The 17600-nt window shown below is 43.7% G+C and overlaps 1 protein-coding gene across 1 annotated transcript in view; it reads left to right on the plus strand.

The window, feature by feature from the left end:
- Positions 1–17600, plus strand: part of MTHFD1L (methylenetetrahydrofolate dehydrogenase (NADP+ dependent) 1 like) — a 185927-nt gene that overhangs the window by 33902 nt on the left and 134425 nt on the right. The window contains exons 9-12 of the mRNA XM_049653057.1: positions 3451–3542; positions 5318–5415; positions 8035–8208; positions 16378–16514. Of these exons, the coding sequence (XP_049509014.1) occupies positions 3451–3542; positions 5318–5415; positions 8035–8208; positions 16378–16514 (501 nt within the window). The remainder of the gene's footprint in view (positions 1–3450; positions 3543–5317; positions 5416–8034; positions 8209–16377; positions 16515–17600) is intronic.

Here is a 17600-nt window from a genome sequence, read left to right on the forward strand (position 1 = left end):
GCCAATAAGTGGCCCCCCTCCCACCTCCCTCTACTTCATTGTCCTCATACCTGTAGCACACAAAATAGCTTTCAGACTTCTTATTCGCAAAATATAAGTCTGTATTTGAAAATCAAGCCCAAGGAAGGATTCTTCCCAGTGAGATTCTGAGAATGCAAGGCAGTAGCTTTAGAGAAATGAGCCATACTTGTAATTTAATCATTATCTCATTGCAAGTAAAGATATTTGCTTATGAATTTTGAACTCCAATTATTCTAAAATCCATGATAATCTATTACCCGTTTCCCTTAAATTTTTTCCCGGGAAATTCTGGAAGATTTGGACCTATATGTTTTTGCTAGGTTTTCATTTCAAATTTTAACTGCTTCTCAGTATGACACATTTAACGTTCTTACTTTTGAAAAAGTCTCAAGCTGATTAGAATATTCAACTCTCTGTTAATTCCTTCCTGCTTTGGTTTCAGTGATATCAAAAGGGTTGTTTCTATCAGTTGATATGCATATCATTTTTTTTTAATTTTTTTTTTAACGTTTATTTATTTTTGAGACAGGGAGAGACAGCATGAACGGGGGAGGGTCAGAGAGAAAGGGAGACACAGAATCTGAAACAGGCTCCAGGCTCTGAGCTGTCAGCAAAGAGCCTGACACGGGGCTTGAACTCACGGACCGCAAGATCATGACCTGAGCGGAAGTCGGATGTTTAACCGACTGAGCCACCCAGGCACCCCTTGATATGCATATCTTAATAATACTCCATTTTTTTTGAAGATTCATATATTCTGTTAAAATAGTAAAACATTGTTATTTGGTAGTGAATTCAGATGTTTTTTGTTTTGGGCTTTTTTTTTTTTTGAGAGAGAGAGAGAGCGTATGCACACGAGAGCAGGAAGGGACAGAGGGAAAAGAGAGGATCTTAAGCAGGCTCCAAGCTCAGCACAGAGCTTGATACGGGGTACAATCTCACTGTGAGATCATGACCTGAGCTGAAATCGAGATTTGGACACTTCACTGGCCGAGCCACCCAGGCGCCCCTGGAATTCAGATGTTGTAAACTGTGAGTTCATCTCTTGAGAACATTGATACAAAAATTATATTAAGAGCTCATTTATTGCATTTTACTGTTATCCAATATGATTAATATATTGAACTTAAAACTATCACCAGAGATTTTGAAAGTGTTATCTGCACTAATATGTAATTTTCTTTAGCTTTTCCTATTTCCAAAACTTCACATGAAGTTTTTTTGAGTTACTCGTTTTCCCAGAGGATGAGAAAATATTTGAGATTTCAGTCTATGGGTTCATATAGTGCTTTTGTGATAAGAAGGGTGCCGTGGGCCAGACTGCAGAAAAACTGAAATGTTTCCATATAGCAGAGAGGGCACGGAGACCAAGGAAGAATTTGCCTTGTCCCTCCCGTTTCATTTATTCTGGCAGAATTCCCAGGGTGGTCTCAGGGCAGCTCCTGTCACGGAAAGTTCTGTTCTGATTTCCAGGGAAAGCATTATGACACATTAGCCTTAAATTTTCATGTTGTAGAAAGTTTAGTTAGCAAGAAAAAATTATAAATGAAAGGCCATCTTTTAACATGATTCATTGACCTGTCCTTGGAAGAACCATGAGCTATGGGGAGTATTTAGTGGGAAGTGAAAAGACCCATTTGGTTTGGGACGGGACCCTTGGGACCCCCGCTGGATTCGCGGGCTGAGTGCAGACAGCCTTGGCAGGCGGAGTGTAGACAGCCTCTGGGTGGAGCCCTGCGTCTACACAGGCAGAGGGATGAGGTAATGATTTCTTTTCTCAGTTCTCCTTAGCCACAAAATTTGTTGATAATGTGTTCCTGATTCACTGAGTTACCATATTCATTGCTTCGAATTCTCTGGATTCAGAACGTTTAACTAAGTTTTAAGATTACATTGATTCGAAGTATAGGAGCAATATAGTGTTCGTGATAGACAGTTTGTGAAATATAGAAGAGTGCACAGAAGAAAGTGACACTAACTTCTGATCCGGTCACCTTGGAGTCACCATTTTACATTTTCCCACAAAGGAAACATGAAACATAATTTTACAGGGTGGAATTTAGTAGAAGGAAAAGAAAACAGTATGATACTAAAAGCATTATTGCAATTCAGGTAACTTTGTTCAGTCAGAAAACTATCGGTTCCTGTAAACCCTCCCAATGTTTAAAATATATGTGTAGGCACGTCTTGTGTTGTGCTTTAAAATCTTCTTTGATTTCAGCCACCTTCTATTTTATGCAAGGCAGCGCCTAAGATTATGGGCAGAATTATTCACTGTGTAACACCGTAGGTGAAATATTCCTCACTTGTGTGGGTATTTGTGATTCTGTTCTGGGAATTTGCATTAATAAATTGATATCAGCTCCTGGAGTGTAGGTTGTTTTTTTTTTTTTTTTCTTTTTTCCTTGTCATTTAAAGATAGAGCTAAAAATGCAGGAAATATCTTTCTTTTCCATAATGGTTGGACAGGATCTTTAGATCAGATCTCTAGTGGTTCCAACAAAGCAACAAATCTCATTCTCTAGACTCTTGGCTTTTGCCTAAATACAATTTATAAAACTGTGAAGTGTTACTAAACTCTAAACAATACCGCAGGGATGGGATTTTCCAACACCCTTAATACATTTGACTGTAGATCATCACAAAACGCTTAGTCTTAAGTGTTTTGTGCTCTTGCAAAGTACTGTCAGCAAAATGGATAATTGAAAAGTAGAGTGGTCCAAAATAGAGGAAAATCGGTTCTTAATTCAACCAAGTTGCTATTAGAAATGTTTCTTTTCTCTAAGGGAGGATACAGACTGAAGTATTTTACATATGTGCTTAACTTCTCGTAACCTTTATAAGTGCCAGCTAAAGAAGGGAAAGCAAAATTGGTACAAATACCCCTCTCTTCTGGAAACCAGGTAACCCCTAAAATTAATATCCGAAAATACATTTTCTCAGTTTCTGTGGAAAATATTTCGCTTTCACGACAGGGATTCCTAAAGCTCTCAAAGGAAGCCTGATCTTTCACACAGCACTTTGGTTGCGATTATGCTATTTATTTTAGTCCCCCTTTTTATACCTCGTATACCTGAAAGAAATTGCTTTTCTTATCTGCCTGGCACTTGGACATACCCTTTCACATTCGATTCTGAGTTCTGTGGGGTTGCGACTACCCACATTAATTACCAGGCCCAGCGTCACAGTTGCTGGCTGGAGGCAGAAGCAAGATTTTCGTCCAGCCTAACTCTGTGTGGCCCAGTCAAGGGCCCCCAGGCTGCGCCAGGGACTGGTGACCTACCTGGGGCTATGCCAAGACATCGTAATAAGTTCCTGGGTTGAATATGAGAATAGCGCTCAACGTGCTGGCTTTTTACTAGAAGCAATTGGTTGTAAACGACAATATCCTGAATGTCTTTTTTTTTTTCTCCTCAAAATTTTTTATAGGGAGGCTTGGATGTGGTTCTCTTGGGGTTCATTTTAATGGTCTCATTGCGGAGGATGATGTGAGTCTCCTTGCTGCGGCTCTGCGGATTCAGGTTTGCTTGGCACGGCTGTGGGTTTGGAGTTTTGATTAGCAGTTGTGAACATCCTGCAAGTGTTTTCTGTTGAGCAGACACAGCGTTAAACACCTTGCACACATAATGACATTTAATTCTTACCATAATCCTGTGAGAGAGTGTCATTCCCGTTTGATGGATGAGGAAATGGAAGCTTGGAAAAACTTGCCCCTGGTGACGTGACACGTGTGGGACGGAGACTCAACTCAGGGTCTGTTGTTAGTGATCTATTGCTGTGGAATACATTATCCCCCAAATTTAGCAGCTTGAAACAAGAAACGTTTATTGACTCCCAGGGTTTGTGGGTCAGATTTGGGAGCGGCTGGGCCTCGTGGTTCTCGCTCAGGGTCTCCTGTGCAGTGGAAATCAGGAGGTCATCCGAAGGCTTGACCGGGGCCGGAGGCTCTGCGTCCAAGATGGCTCACTCACGTGGCTGCTGGCGTGTGGTATCTAATTTCTCACTGGCTTCTTGGCAAGATGCCTCAGTCCCTCACCAGGCAGACTTCTCAAGAGAGCAGCTCATGAGGTGGCAGCTAACATCCACTAGGATGGGTGAGCCACAGGGGAAGGCAAGGAGGAAGCCGCAGGAGGTGGTATGACCTCTCCATCAGAGTCAAGCACCACTTTTCCCTTTTTCTTTCCTCTTTCTAGAAGGCTCCTAGCTAGCTCAGTTGGTAGAGCATGTGACTCGTGATCTTCAGGTGCTGAGTTCAAGCCCAACTTGGGGCTTGAACTCACTAAAAATAAATTTAAAAAACTAAAAATAGAGCTCACTAAAATATAAACTAACCTCCCTTTAAAAAAGAAAAAAGAACAATATTTTTTAAAGTTTATTTTGAGAGAGAGAGTAGGGGAGGGGCAGAGAGAGACAGAGAGAGAGAATCCCAGGCAGGCTTTGCACTCTCAGTGCGGGGCTCGAACCCACAAACCCTGAGACCATGACCTGAGCTGAAGTTGGATGCTTAACCGACTGAGCCACCCAGGCGCCCTCCAAAAATAAAACTTTACTTTCAAATGGGATACAATACTGTCTTATAAGGATTATGTGTTGATTTTCGACCTAAGTTAGATTTTATTTCTCTGTCTCTCTGTGTGTATCACCATTTAACAATTCAGCGTTCTTGTTCGATTATGTCAACTCTGAAAGGATTATACTTGACATGGTGTTGCAGATTTTGGAAGCTGGGCATCCAAGCTGATCAGCCATGCATTCTCCTATTTCCCTCATTTTTCTTTTCTAACTGAGGTGGAGAACCCACTCTCTAATGTATTCAAGTACTTGATGTCTTTAGTGAATACTTAACCTATTTTCTTTTTTTTTTTTAATTTTTTAATGTTTCACTTATTTTTGAGAAAGAGAAAGCATGAGTGGGGGAGGGGCAGAGAGAGAGGGAGACACAGAATCGGAAGCAGGCTCCAGGCTCCCAGCTGTCAGCACAGAGCCCGATGCGGGGCTCGAACTCACAAGCTATGACATCATGACCTGAGCCGAAGTCGGATGCTTAACCGACTGAGCCACCCAGGCACCCCTTAACCTATTTTAAAAGTACACGTAGCTCACCTTTTGCTTTTTTGAAAAAACCTGCAACCCTAACTACGTGTGAATAAACTTGTTCCTGATATTCACGTGGGTTATTGTGCAACTTTGTGGTCCTTCTTATGACATGACACCCCTGAACAGTAGTTTCATAGTTTAGAGTCGTAGCCTGGCAGCCTTTACTTTTATAACATGCTTTCCTTTCTGTCCCATGAAGAACATGGTCAGCAGTGGAAGGAGATGGCTACGGGAACAGCAGCACGCAAGGTGGAGACTTCACTGCCTGAAACTCCAGCCTCTCTCCCCCGTCCCGAGGTATTCGTGGGATTTCGTTGTACCGATCTCTGGTCACCAAAGTGCCTCAGATAGCCAAAGTTCTCCACCGGGCTGGGGGCTCGAGGTGTTGTTATGGCTTTGACAGTGGATAATTTTCTCTAATTACAGTGCTGCCCTGTTTTTTCTGTTGCTTAAGTCCTAAAAATTAAATAATAATAATGAACATGTTTCCCGTATTCTGTCAACTCTAGGATGTACATTTCTTCATGTCTGAAGTCAGGATGCCCCTTACTGTGTGGGTAATGTGTCCTGTCTTAAATGGCATTCTTTTTTCTTCTTAGTGGTCTATAACGTACCAGTGCCTTAGATTTGACCAGATACGGTAACACAATATTTGGAATATGCTTTTCAGTGTCAGGAATGCCCAGCTCATCTGTCAGCTTGGTCTTCAGGGCCACGTAGGTATCTGCTCTGAGGGTAAATGACCAACCAAATGAAACACTATTCTATGTGGGAAGCGAGTTCAGCTTTCCTCAGCACACAGCGATATCTACCAGCTGATAGGGTATTGTGTGATACTCCAGATGGATGTTTCCTTCCGCGTAGCATTTAATGAAGCGTAAGCTATATATTCCCTGCATAAATTTAGAAATACATACTGTACCGCAGGAATAATTCATTAGATAGCAGAGCCAGGGAGGTGCATTTCCCAGCCTCATCGCGGGTCCCCCGCTGCTCCCGCCGCGGTGAACAGGCCCCACCCTCTTCATCCAGGGTGTGCACGGGGCCACTGGAAAACAACACTGGAAAACAACACGTCAGTAGATAGAACCTTCGGGAGTCGGCTCCGTTTTCATTTGATGACCACTTGGTTTGTAGATTTGATCTGTGTCCTTGGACCACAGCTGAACGCTGATGATTCTTTTATACGCATCGGGCTGTGTTTTCACCCCTGAAATAGACTGAACCTCCTAGTTGCTTTCTATGTTCGTCGATCCATAAATTCCAGGGAACGTTACTCTCTGTAATGCCACCCCTGTAGCGGTGCAATCTATATCATGAAATATTTTATTTTTTGAAGTTACTTGTGTTGTTAAAGGACCCTAATTTTTAAGAGTAAGTGAATACATTCTAGTTGCAGAGAGCTAAACACAATTCAGGTAGACTGCCAAAATGTGTGCCAGAGTCTTGGCATAAATCGAAATAAATTCCACTCAGGGGAAGAAGTGTTTTAATCGCTGAACCAAATTTGGCTTCTAAAGGTCCCTTCTAAAGGGGAAAGAAAGGCAGGCTGCGTAATTTATATATTACCCTCAAATCAGAACGATGTCACTGTCGTTCTTTAGCTAGCGAGGAGAAAACTGGAGGTTTTCCAAGAGCGGGCTCTTCAGTTTCGGAGATTTGGGGAGGAGAGAAAAAGAAAAAAAAGGGGTAGACAGGAAGGCAAAAAGAAGTGGGGGCGGGGGGGAGGCTGAAAAGGGAAATGCAGGGGCAGGGGCACTTGTCTGGAAGCACAGAGCTCAGCGTGTATGTGGGCAGAGGCCCCCTGTCCCTCTCTGAGCTGCTGTAGTGCACTTCAGAGAGGTCTAGATTGGACGTGGGTTTACTGTTTACCTCTTGCACCGACGTCAGTCTTCCATGGGGTCGTGGAGGGGAATATAGAGTAATGTGAGGGCTTAGAGTCCATCGTTAGCGGGAGCAAGGGAAAGAAAAGTCAGAGCAGGGGGCTGCCTGCCAGGGGACACGGCTGTGCCTCCAGAAGAAGAGCTCCAGGGTGAGTGAGGGCGCTGCTGTCTTCTAAGTGTCAACCCTTATGACCCACTGAGTCTCAGGCATGGTCTCCCAAGCCTGTCTTTTGCCAGCCACGTCTGACTCTCAAACAGATGGTCAGCCTGGCAGACAGATGGCCCGAACCCCCATTAAAACAAATCGCTGAGCTCGGGAACCCCAAAAGATTCTCTGAGAAGTCCAGCACGTGCTCATCTTCTAGCATTCCAGTAAGGTGAACAGCCGTGCTCTCATCCTGCTGGTAGAATAGGGTAAATTATTTGCCCAGTGACACTCGGAGGTCCTAAAATGTCCTGTGTCTGAAGTTGAGTTTCAAGCACCAGGTCCTTTTACTGACGGTTATGCAATTAATAAAATACTTTGAAATACAATTTTGGACTTGCAGTAGGAAAAAGAGAGAGAAAGTATGGACCCAGATAAAACAAAATAGCATTTCCACGTTTTTGAATAGCCAAGAGACACGTGGGGCAAGCCCAGCAAGAGCATTATGCAATAACCCATCTCTTCACGGGTGATGAACGCAATGATGGTCCACAGAAAGCACTTCACTGTACAAAGGATTCGTGCATAAAGGAAGCCTTTGGACTTACTGTAATTCACACTTCTTTATTCCCAGAGTACAGGGGTTATCTTTGTACCTGGGCAGAATTCTAGGATCTTCGTGAGTTTTGAAAAGTTGCTTCTCCAAGGAAATGTACATTTTCTCACGCACATTAGCTATTAGCAGTTGTGTTTAATGCCGCTTGGGAGAGAGGACCACAAGGCAATCGCTTTGATCGAATCCTTGGCGTGGCGTATGGCTGTTTTCCCTCCAGTGGTGACCACCTAACCTGAGGAGACTCTCGCCTTTTCTGTGTTTTCCCCCGCTAGTGATCTTGAGATTTCAAGAGCACAGACTCCAAAAGCCGTGGATGTCCTTGCCAAGGAGATAGGATTGCTTGCAGATGAAATTGAAGTCTATGGCAGAAGCAAAGCCAAAGTACGTTTGTCCCTGCTGGAAAGGTTAAAGGATCAAGCAGATGGAAAATACGTTTTAGTAGCTGGGTAAGGCTACTTTTAAAATCTATTTTACCAAGACAGCATGTTTCTAAAACTCTCTTCCCTATTTGTATCTGTCATCACACCCCCTCAAATCCGTCCTCTTCTCAAACTTGACATTTTTGTCCATTTCACTTGGCATTCCTTCATTTGACATGAGGTAAGTTTTCATTTTCAGTGCAAAACAATTCAGTCTGCTCCACAAAATAGAAAGTGTAATGCGTTTCTAATCCAGCCTTTTGTTTTTTGTTCCTCATATTGTGTTTTGATCATCCTTGGATTTTTCATGATAAAAGTCAAAATAAGATTTAAAGGTAAAGTATCTTGAACTGCGTAGGGGTCTTTATGTTCTACTCAGAAATAACATTTTAATGGAAAATGTACAGATAATTGTGCAAGCTATTATTTTCTTGTTAATATCCTTACTATTTATGTATTTGTATTATAAAAGTTCATTAGTTCTCTTTTCCTGCATTGCAAAATTAATATAGGGCCATTTTCATTTGTGTTGGTCATTTTATAAAAGACAAATGCATAGTTTTATGTAAAGGGGTGTTTATTTTCCCTCTTTTTAAAAAAAGAAATACACTCACTAGCTGAAAAATGATAGAAAACAAGGGATTTCAAATATTTTTTCAATGTGACCTGAGGGAACATCAAGAGACCATATAAATTCCTTTGTTGTCTTGAAATTTCATTGCAGTGACTTATTAATGATATATAGGCCAAGCCTTAAGGCACAAAAACCTGTTTATTAACAGGCAGAGACATTTCCGACAACCGGACTTCACTCTTGGTGAACTTCATTTTTACATATTTTATTATTAACGTAAGCAGCTTATTCCTTTTTCTGGTTATTACAAGTCACGCATGCTCGTTAAACTTTTCCAAAATACCAAAAAGTATAAACAAGAAACTATCGCATCCCAAATCCCATCAGCCAGAGGAAAGGGCTGTTAACATGTGAGACCATCTTGTCCCACAGTCTCTCATAAACGACATCAGCTGACACGTGCTGTCCTGTAAGCAGCCTGATTCGTCAGCGACATGTTGCGTGCCTAGCTCACTCCATGCAAGACGGTACAGAGCTATTACCATTTTGCATGAGTGCAGAACATTCCACGGGGGGGAGGGGCAGTGAAAATGCCTGGGATGAGGGAGGATTCCATTTCACGCATCTTCCCAACACTGTGCAGCCCGGGGTGGCTCGGTGGCTGACACTTGAGCATGTTTCTTATTCTTCAAGTAAATCGAGGCCAAAAAATGATTTGAAAATACCGTAGAGACGTTCCACAATTTATTTAACCGGCTCTCTGTTGATGGGCACTTACATTGCCTTCCATTTTTGGCCATTGTGAACAGTGCTAAAAGGAACAGCCTTGGGCATGCATATTTGTGCATTTGTCCGGTGCTCTCCTTAGGAAAAATCCCTAGGGGCTTTAAACTGAGTATTTTAAAACTGCAAATAAAGAGGGGCACCTGGGCGGCTCAGTCGGTTAAGTGCCCGACTCTTGACTTTGGCTCGGGTCGTGATCTCACGGTTTGTGGGTTCAGGCCCCGTATCAGGCTCTGCACCAACAGTGCAGATACTGCTTGCGATTCTCTCTCTCCCCCTCTCTCTCTCTCTCTCTCTCTCTGCCCCTTCCCTGCCCACTCGTGTGCGCACGTGTGCGCTCTCTCTCTCTCTCAAAATAAATTAAAAAATTATAAACCTACAAGTAAAGATTAAACTACAGTCATCCGTAATGTCACCTCTTTAGTGGTCGAATCATTTCTTCATATTTCTTTCCCTCCCCCCTTCTCTCTCCTCCCTCTCCAGCTCCTTTGTAATCGCTTGTCTCCATCTAGGGCTGTCAGAGTCACTCAGTGGCTGCAGCATCTCATTTGCCTGTGGCTTAAACCTCCCACAGGCTTCCAGGTTCACTACCATCGGACTCCCAATCCTGCCAGGGTCCTTCCCAACCTAGGACCCCACCTCTGATGCCTCTGTAACGGGGCTGCACGGGTGCTCCGTGCTGAGAGGAAAGGTTGGCCTCACCTACGCGCTCTGGGCCAGATCCGTAAAAGGGGGACCTTTCAGCTGACTTGGGGGGCTGTTTGGGAGTTCTTGGGTCCCAGGGTTTGGAGCACACATGGGGTCAGTGTTGCTCTTCTGGAATGTGCTAGATGCAAGTTTATTTACAGATATAAATCAACTCTTGGGCATTCAGAGCTTCAAAAGCAGATTTCGTATTTTATCCATAAATTTGCTTCCCTCTTTCTAGTCTCTAAGTGATCTTGGTAGGTGGGTTTGATAGTTTTCTCTCCTTGCTTCAGGTGGGAGGATTTAAGGAAAAGTGAGGAGGATGGGCTCTCAGTTTATCAAGGAAGAATCAAGCCGTAATTTGTCATGTGGAGTGGCTGCGATTTACTCTCTTGGGGGCTTGGCGATTCTAGAAATAAAAACACCAGTCTACACGTGGCTCTGCCCTTTGCTGGGAGCACAGAATTGAACTTCTAAAACAAAAGCCCTCATGGTATTGTTATCAGATTGCCTTCTTGAAGTCACAGGGTCTAGGCCCGCCTCCAGCCACATGCTAGAGAGTGCTGGTTAGCACCGCTCCCTAGGGTTAAAGCTGTGCATTGGTCCAGGCACGTAGAACATTGGTTCTTGTCCCGACGCTGTCTCTTTGCCAGCATTTGTACGTGCATCTGAGCTGAAGAGCCAGATTGAGCCAGGTTGTCATAGTGTCGATAGAAGTGAAATTAAACCTGAATTCTCAAGTACAGATTTAACCCCAAGAGATAAACAGCTCTTTTCCTGAAACAGTGGCTCTATGTTCCTTACAAAACAACGATCTGTGAATCAACAAAAACTAAAGTGTGTTCCTTTCAACTCCACTGAGGGGGCGGAAATGCTGTGAGGGTAGGATTTTGAGACATACCTGCATCCGTAAGGAAAGCCTGAAGGTTTTTGGAAAATCTGTATACCACACTGTGTCCCCCCACCCACACAGCAGATGGCATATTTTTTAAGTGTGTAAACTGCTTCTGTTTTCGCACCTTTTAATAGCTGGATCTTTGAGACCGGTTGTAAAATACCAGGCAATCATTTTACTTACAATGTAAAATGAAAAGTTCATTTGAAATACAGTCGCCTCCCTAGTTTTGCTTTTGGTCACGTCAGTTAATGGAAAGTGACGATTATCAAACATGCTGTTTATTGCTATATCTTTAGAAATATAAAGGACCCCTCCCAGGTACCTGGCTGGCTCAGTCAGTAGAGCCTGCAACTCTTGGCCTTGGGGTTGTGAATTTAAGCCCCCATGGGTATAGAAATTACTTAAAAATAAAATCTTAAAAGAGGACCTCTCCAATAAATGAGTTATTTACTTTTTCTGAAGGATTTCTCTATTCTGGAAATAATACTGGCTTACAATATAAAAATTTAACATCATGAAAAACAAAAAGGAGAAAACGAAGTCTCTCATTACTGAGAGGTGTTAAAATTTTTTATATTTCCTTCCAGGATTTTCTCTCTGTATCCATCCTTTTTACACATTGAGATCATGCTATAAATACCATTCTGTGTCCTACTTTTATTTCCGAATACTGTAACATGAGTCTTTTCCCGTGCTTTAGAAGAATGCAGGTACCCAAGTCGTTTTTCAAGAAACCTAAATAATACATTTGTTGTTGTACTTTCGAATTTATGTCTAAATGTGATTTAAGCGTGTCAACGCTAGAATTAAAATATAAAACAACAGGATTAAAAGAAAATCTTCTGTTAATAACCCAAATGCAGAACAGATTACTTCATTTTAAAAGCTGTTCTTCTAACTTGAGGATTTCTTACTCCGTCAGAATCATCTGTATTTCATCAGCTACACATCTCATGGTATTTACACCTACACATCACTTTATTTGCTTTGCCTGACAAAATGAAAAGTATTGGGAATCGTTCGGGGAAATACGCCAAAAGAATCTTAGGGGCTCTTGAGTTTTACATATTTTCCCAGTTACACTAATGAAAAGGAATTTGTTTGAGAACTTGCCTTGGAGTGCAGCTGTAGGGCATTGAATGTGTGTGCAAGATATGTCTCCGTTGGCCCTGTCCCGATTTCTGCGCAGAAGTTTTGAGAACTTCTCTAAATTGCTCAGGCAGAAAGAGCAGTTAAAAAAGAAGCCCAAATTGGTCTGTGAACAGACCGAGTTTCACATTAAAGAACAATTAAAATCATTCACATCACTTTATTTCTTTTCTGTAGAGTGCCGAGTATCTGATCTGTTGTTTCTGTTTGGGTTTTTTTTTTTTCTTTTTAATGTTCCAAGCCATTCTTTTGGTCAGTGTTAAATAACCTTTCCTGGCTTTTCTAAGATTTTGGTTTTCTACCTTGGGTCACTATTTAAACATCTGTGAGTTTTTCTGCTATTTGCACAACTTGCAGAATAAAACAAAGGTATTTACAAGAGATCGCTACCAACTGGGCCTTTTTGAACTGCTCACTCCCGTCAGTCAGGTGTGATAGGAAACACAACCCAGTGGACTACAGAGTTTGTTGCCAGGAATAAAAAGCCTGTAACGACTTCCCAGTCACGAAGATGCCCGGGATGAGTGATATATATTCATATGCTGCTTGAGCATGTAGTTTTGGAGTTCAAGGTTAGACCCATGGCTCATGACGTGATTCTGTTCACGATGCCAGAGTTTGAGAACTGCACACTGTTTTGCCACTCCTCTCTGCATAAGCAATCTCTTTGACCTTGGAGCAAATGGTAAACTTCTCATAGGATGTGTTCACACATCCGAAGTCACGGAGTGCTTTGATAAATCGTTAACTGTAGTTGACAGTAAACATATTTGTCTTAGAAAAGATGTGCATGCTGGGGCGCCTGGGTGGCTCAGTTGGTTGAGCGGCTGTCTTCGGCTCAGGTCACGATCTCGCGGTCTGTGAGTTTGAGCCCTGCGTCGGGCTCTGGGCTGATGGCTCAGAGCCTGGATCCTGCTTCCGATTCTGTGTCTCCCTCTCTCTCTGCCCCTCCCCTGCTTGCTCTCTGTCTCTGTCTCTCTCTCAAAAATAATAAACATTAAAAAAAAATTTTTTTTTTTTTTTTTTTTAAAGAAAAGATGTCCTTGCTTTGTCAAGCGTTTTTTGCTCGACTGTGCCTGGACAGGTGACAGAAACGCAATGAGAATGGGTATAGTCCTTCGCCTCAGCAAGCTTGTGGGCTGGTAGGCAGGACAGCCGTGTCAGGAAGCTTGTTATAAGACCCTCAGAAAAGTGATGCGATACATACATAATAAATGCTGTGGGAAACAGAGGGGGGCGGATAGAGCTACAGGGAGATGTTGAGGAAGAGCATGAGCGAAAGGCATTGTTCCCTCTCCATAAACTCTAAGCTCTTCCGGAGAACAGCAATTAGGTTAAGTTGGCGCTCACTGTCTTCTGAGTCAACTGGATAATTTTGGAGTCAGAGCTAAGGACACTGGGACAGCCGTTCAACCCAAGTTTGAGATCCAACGTAGGAATGAGGTGGAATAAAATGTTTATTGTGGCTCTCCTTTTATTGCTCCCAATAACTACTTCCTGCTTTTTGATTTTCCTGAATTGTATCAGTTGGCAGAATGCTAAGCCGTCCTGTGTTTCTAATTAAGACTTGGATGGTCGGCCGAAGTTTGGAGGAGGTCATCTCTGGGCGTGTCTGCGTCGGGCTGTCTCCGACAGCTATATTAGCACATCCCGGGGGACGAAAATGTGATGCTTCACGTGACACACCGAAGTAGACCACCTATTCCTTTGCAAACAGTGGACGACGAGGACTGTACTTAATCCACCCTGTGTTTGATACTTTTTTTTACAGGCCGTCCGAAGACCGTGATGCCTGTGGCTTTCCAACCACTCTTTTTCTTGTACTCATCAATAGGAAGTTGACTCAAAGTGGAAACACTTTCACGTACCTGGGCCTTCATGTTGACCAGGCGTCGTGCGGCTTGAGGAGTGGAGGGAGGCGTACGTCACCAAGCATGTGTGGGGCGGTGCACCCTGCCAGCGACCCTGTTGCTTCGTGGGGTGATGGCTTCTCAGCCCTCACCCAGAGTCGGGCGTCTCTGTGGCCTGTGATTCCGTGGGCACTTCCCCGGTTCCCTTTGGAGACGCCCCTGTCGCAGCCCTGCCTCATCCTCAAGATTTCTCCCTACTGCTCCTTTTGTTTCCTTTTGCTTTCTTCTGACCATCCCTTCAGAGAACACGTTCTAGAAGATTCCATCCTATCCCTCTTTGTACTGTGTTCCCTCTCACTGTGATCTTTCCCACTCCCATGCTTTCAGTTGCTAATTAGTGGTGAACAACAGTTACAGTTTCTGTCTGGAGAAATGACTTGGCGAAGTCAGGTGGCGGGTTTTGATTTCCGGCTTTACTGCTTGCTGTTTGGCCTTGGGCAAGTTACTGAACCTCTTCGTGCCTCAGTTTCCTTATCAAGGACAGAAATTAACCTAATAAATGTAAAAGCACAGAACCTCACATATTTAAATATTTTTTTAATGTTTATTTATTTTTGAGACAGAGACAGAGCATGAATGGGGGAGGGGCAGAGAGAAAGGGAGACACAGAATCCGAAGCAGGCTCCAGGCTGTGAGCTGTCAGCACAGAGCCCGACGTGGGGCTCGAACTCATGAACTGTGAGGTCATGACTTGAGCCGAAGTCAGACACTCAACCGACTGCATCAGCCAGGCGCCCTTTATAGAACCTCATATGTTAACGACCCCAAGCCCACCCTCCATCTTTATCTGGCTACCGTTTATTCATTTGCCGGGTCTTAGCTTAGGTGTCACTTCTCATATGAAGACTTCCCTGATGCTCCAAACGTAATCAGATCCTCCTGCCTTGTGCTCTCATAACACAGTCTGATTGCCCTGTTTCTTTCATATGTGTTTATCACTTTAATTGTAATTGCCGGTCAGTCTGTCCATATCTTCCATCGGTTGTAAGCCCTGGGAGAGCAGTGATGGAGTCCAACTTGGTCAATCATTGTGTCCCCAGGATCTAGTGGTCTGGCACATAGTACTTAATAAACATTTGCTGAAAGAATGATTGATTGTATCACTGTGGTGGTCTGAGGCAGTTGGGGACGATGATATATCTAAGGGCTTTATTTCTATTTCTTTGTGGTCACATCACTAGGTTTTATAGGTCAGAAAACTCTTATTGTCGGTTTTGTTGTGGTTGAGAATCCTGGACGACCCTGACTGCACCATCTAACTCATCGGAGACCATGTCGCAAGCCAACATGACAGTTTTTAAATCTTGTAACAATGGTCAGAGTGTGCTAAGGAACAGTTTTATGGGTCCTTATTTGGGAATGTAATGCACGCCTGTCTTCTTAGTTAACGCCATGATGGTCGTAATTAATGTGTGATGTTTGCTTTTATAGAGTGTGGTGGTCAACGAGGTCCTCCAGAGCACTTGGGGTCTCCTTTGTGTGCTGGGGAGTGTTGGACTCATTCTTTCCCAATGCTTGAGGGGCTGTTGTAGGAGAAGGGATTAAGCTCAGTGTGTCTGACTCCAAGAGATAGGAGCTATAGGAACGCAGACATCTCTTCTTTAGGACAAAAAACTCTCTAACCGTAAAAAGCTATCCAGAAATGAATGGGCTACCCCAGAGGTAATGAGGCTCCCTCACTGTGTTGCAACATGGTGGGGACAAGCCCTGGGCCCTGAGATCTGAAAGAAGATGGATGAGAGGGTACGATGGGATGCCTTCCAATGCTCAGAGTCTGGCCATGGACCATCGAGCAGGCCTTGTGCCTGCACTGTGCCCCCAGTAAATGGCCCTAGACGAATGAATGCCACATCACCCATTAAGAAGAAACAACATCAGCTTAATTATTTAAACCATTTGATGGACAATTCTATGCCATTTCTTGAAGCTGCTAATGTTATCACTGCCGAATAACTTTTCTTTTTTGGTCTCTTGGTAAAGGTGTGTCTGTTTCTTGGCTTTAGCTTAAACATGGCCTGTGTGATGTGGGTAGACCGTAAAAGTCCCGGGAAATTGAATTTTTAAGTGAATTTGGGAATGGTGTGTTCTCTGCCTGTCTGCTCTGATTTGGTTCTAGTACCTTAGGTTGATTTTGCATAGGTCTAGGAAATATTACTAAATTTTTTTCTCTCTCTCTCTTTCTTTTTCCAAACCAGGATCACACCCACCCCTCTCGGGGAAGGGAAAAGTACAGTTACAGTTGGGCTTGTACAGGCTTTGACGGCACACCTCAACATCAACTCCTTTGCGTGTCTCAGACAGCCTTCTCAAGGACCAACTTTTGGCGTGAAAGGTACTTGATTTAACAACCAGTATATTTTGCAGAGCAAAATTGGGGGCAAAGTTTTGAAAGAACATTAGCAACAGGTGTGGCGTTAAAACTTGTCAGAGGGACCGGTACGTCTCATCCCGACGTTTCATCCCGACGCACACCCCACCTGCACGCTCAGTATGCGGTGGTCCTCCCGAGACGGTCCTCCTGCAGAGGGGGCTGCGGCGGGGGTTTCGGCAGAGCTCCGCAAGAAGCCCATCGCCCTGGCTCCGTGGAGCAGCTGCTGGGCCCTTGCTCAGGACTCCAGCCTTGGGCGGAAGCCTTGCACCTGATCAATACCTTCTTATTCGTATTGCTGTTGTATCATCCACCCCTGCCACAGAGAAAGGTCTTTCCAGCCAGTTAGACACCCTTTCAGTTGGACCCTCGTTGCCTCATCTCGCGAGAGTTGCTGGGGGGCCTGCAGAGCTCTGGAAACTGACCAGCTGTGGACAGAGCTGCGGTGCAATTTCTGTCTGGCTGTGCTGGGCCGACATCTGGAGCCTTCACACTCACACTGATTTATCATGAGGTCATCCTTCAGCTCGCGTTACAATAGCATTTATTGCCGCAATTACTGTTCGTTCTTGGCACTTTGTGGATTTTAGCGGTATTCTATTTATCTCACTGTCACAGATGTTAATAACTCCGAACTCATTAAGTACTGATAACTCAGAGAATGTCATACATTCTGTGGTGGAACGAGCACTAAACTTGTAGCAGGAAGGCTGCGGTTTTCTTCGTGGCTGTGTCTCTTGCTGCTGTGTGACCTTCAGCCAGTCGTAACCTCTCTGGGCCACATCTGTGAAAGTGCAAAAGTTCTAGAGTGCTAGGTTTACGGAGTTGTCGTGAGGACCAAATGACATAGCAGATAAAGAACAGGGTACACCCTAAGATGATCTGGACACGGAAGGTATCACTATTGTTTTATGAAAGAGAAGTCTTTTTAATGTAGTGACGTTACTCCCTTGAGGGATAGTCAGCCTGACAAATTTTATATACTGTTATCTAAAATCTCTTGGCCGCATCTTACAATGCATTGGTCTGAGTTCACCAGGTGGATTTTTT

The sequence above is a fragment of the Panthera uncia genome, assembly GCF_023721935.1.
Source record: "Panthera uncia isolate 11264 chromosome B2 unlocalized genomic scaffold, Puncia_PCG_1.0 HiC_scaffold_24, whole genome shotgun sequence".
In the NCBI taxonomy this organism is placed as follows: domain Eukaryota; kingdom Metazoa; phylum Chordata; class Mammalia; order Carnivora; family Felidae; genus Panthera; species Panthera uncia.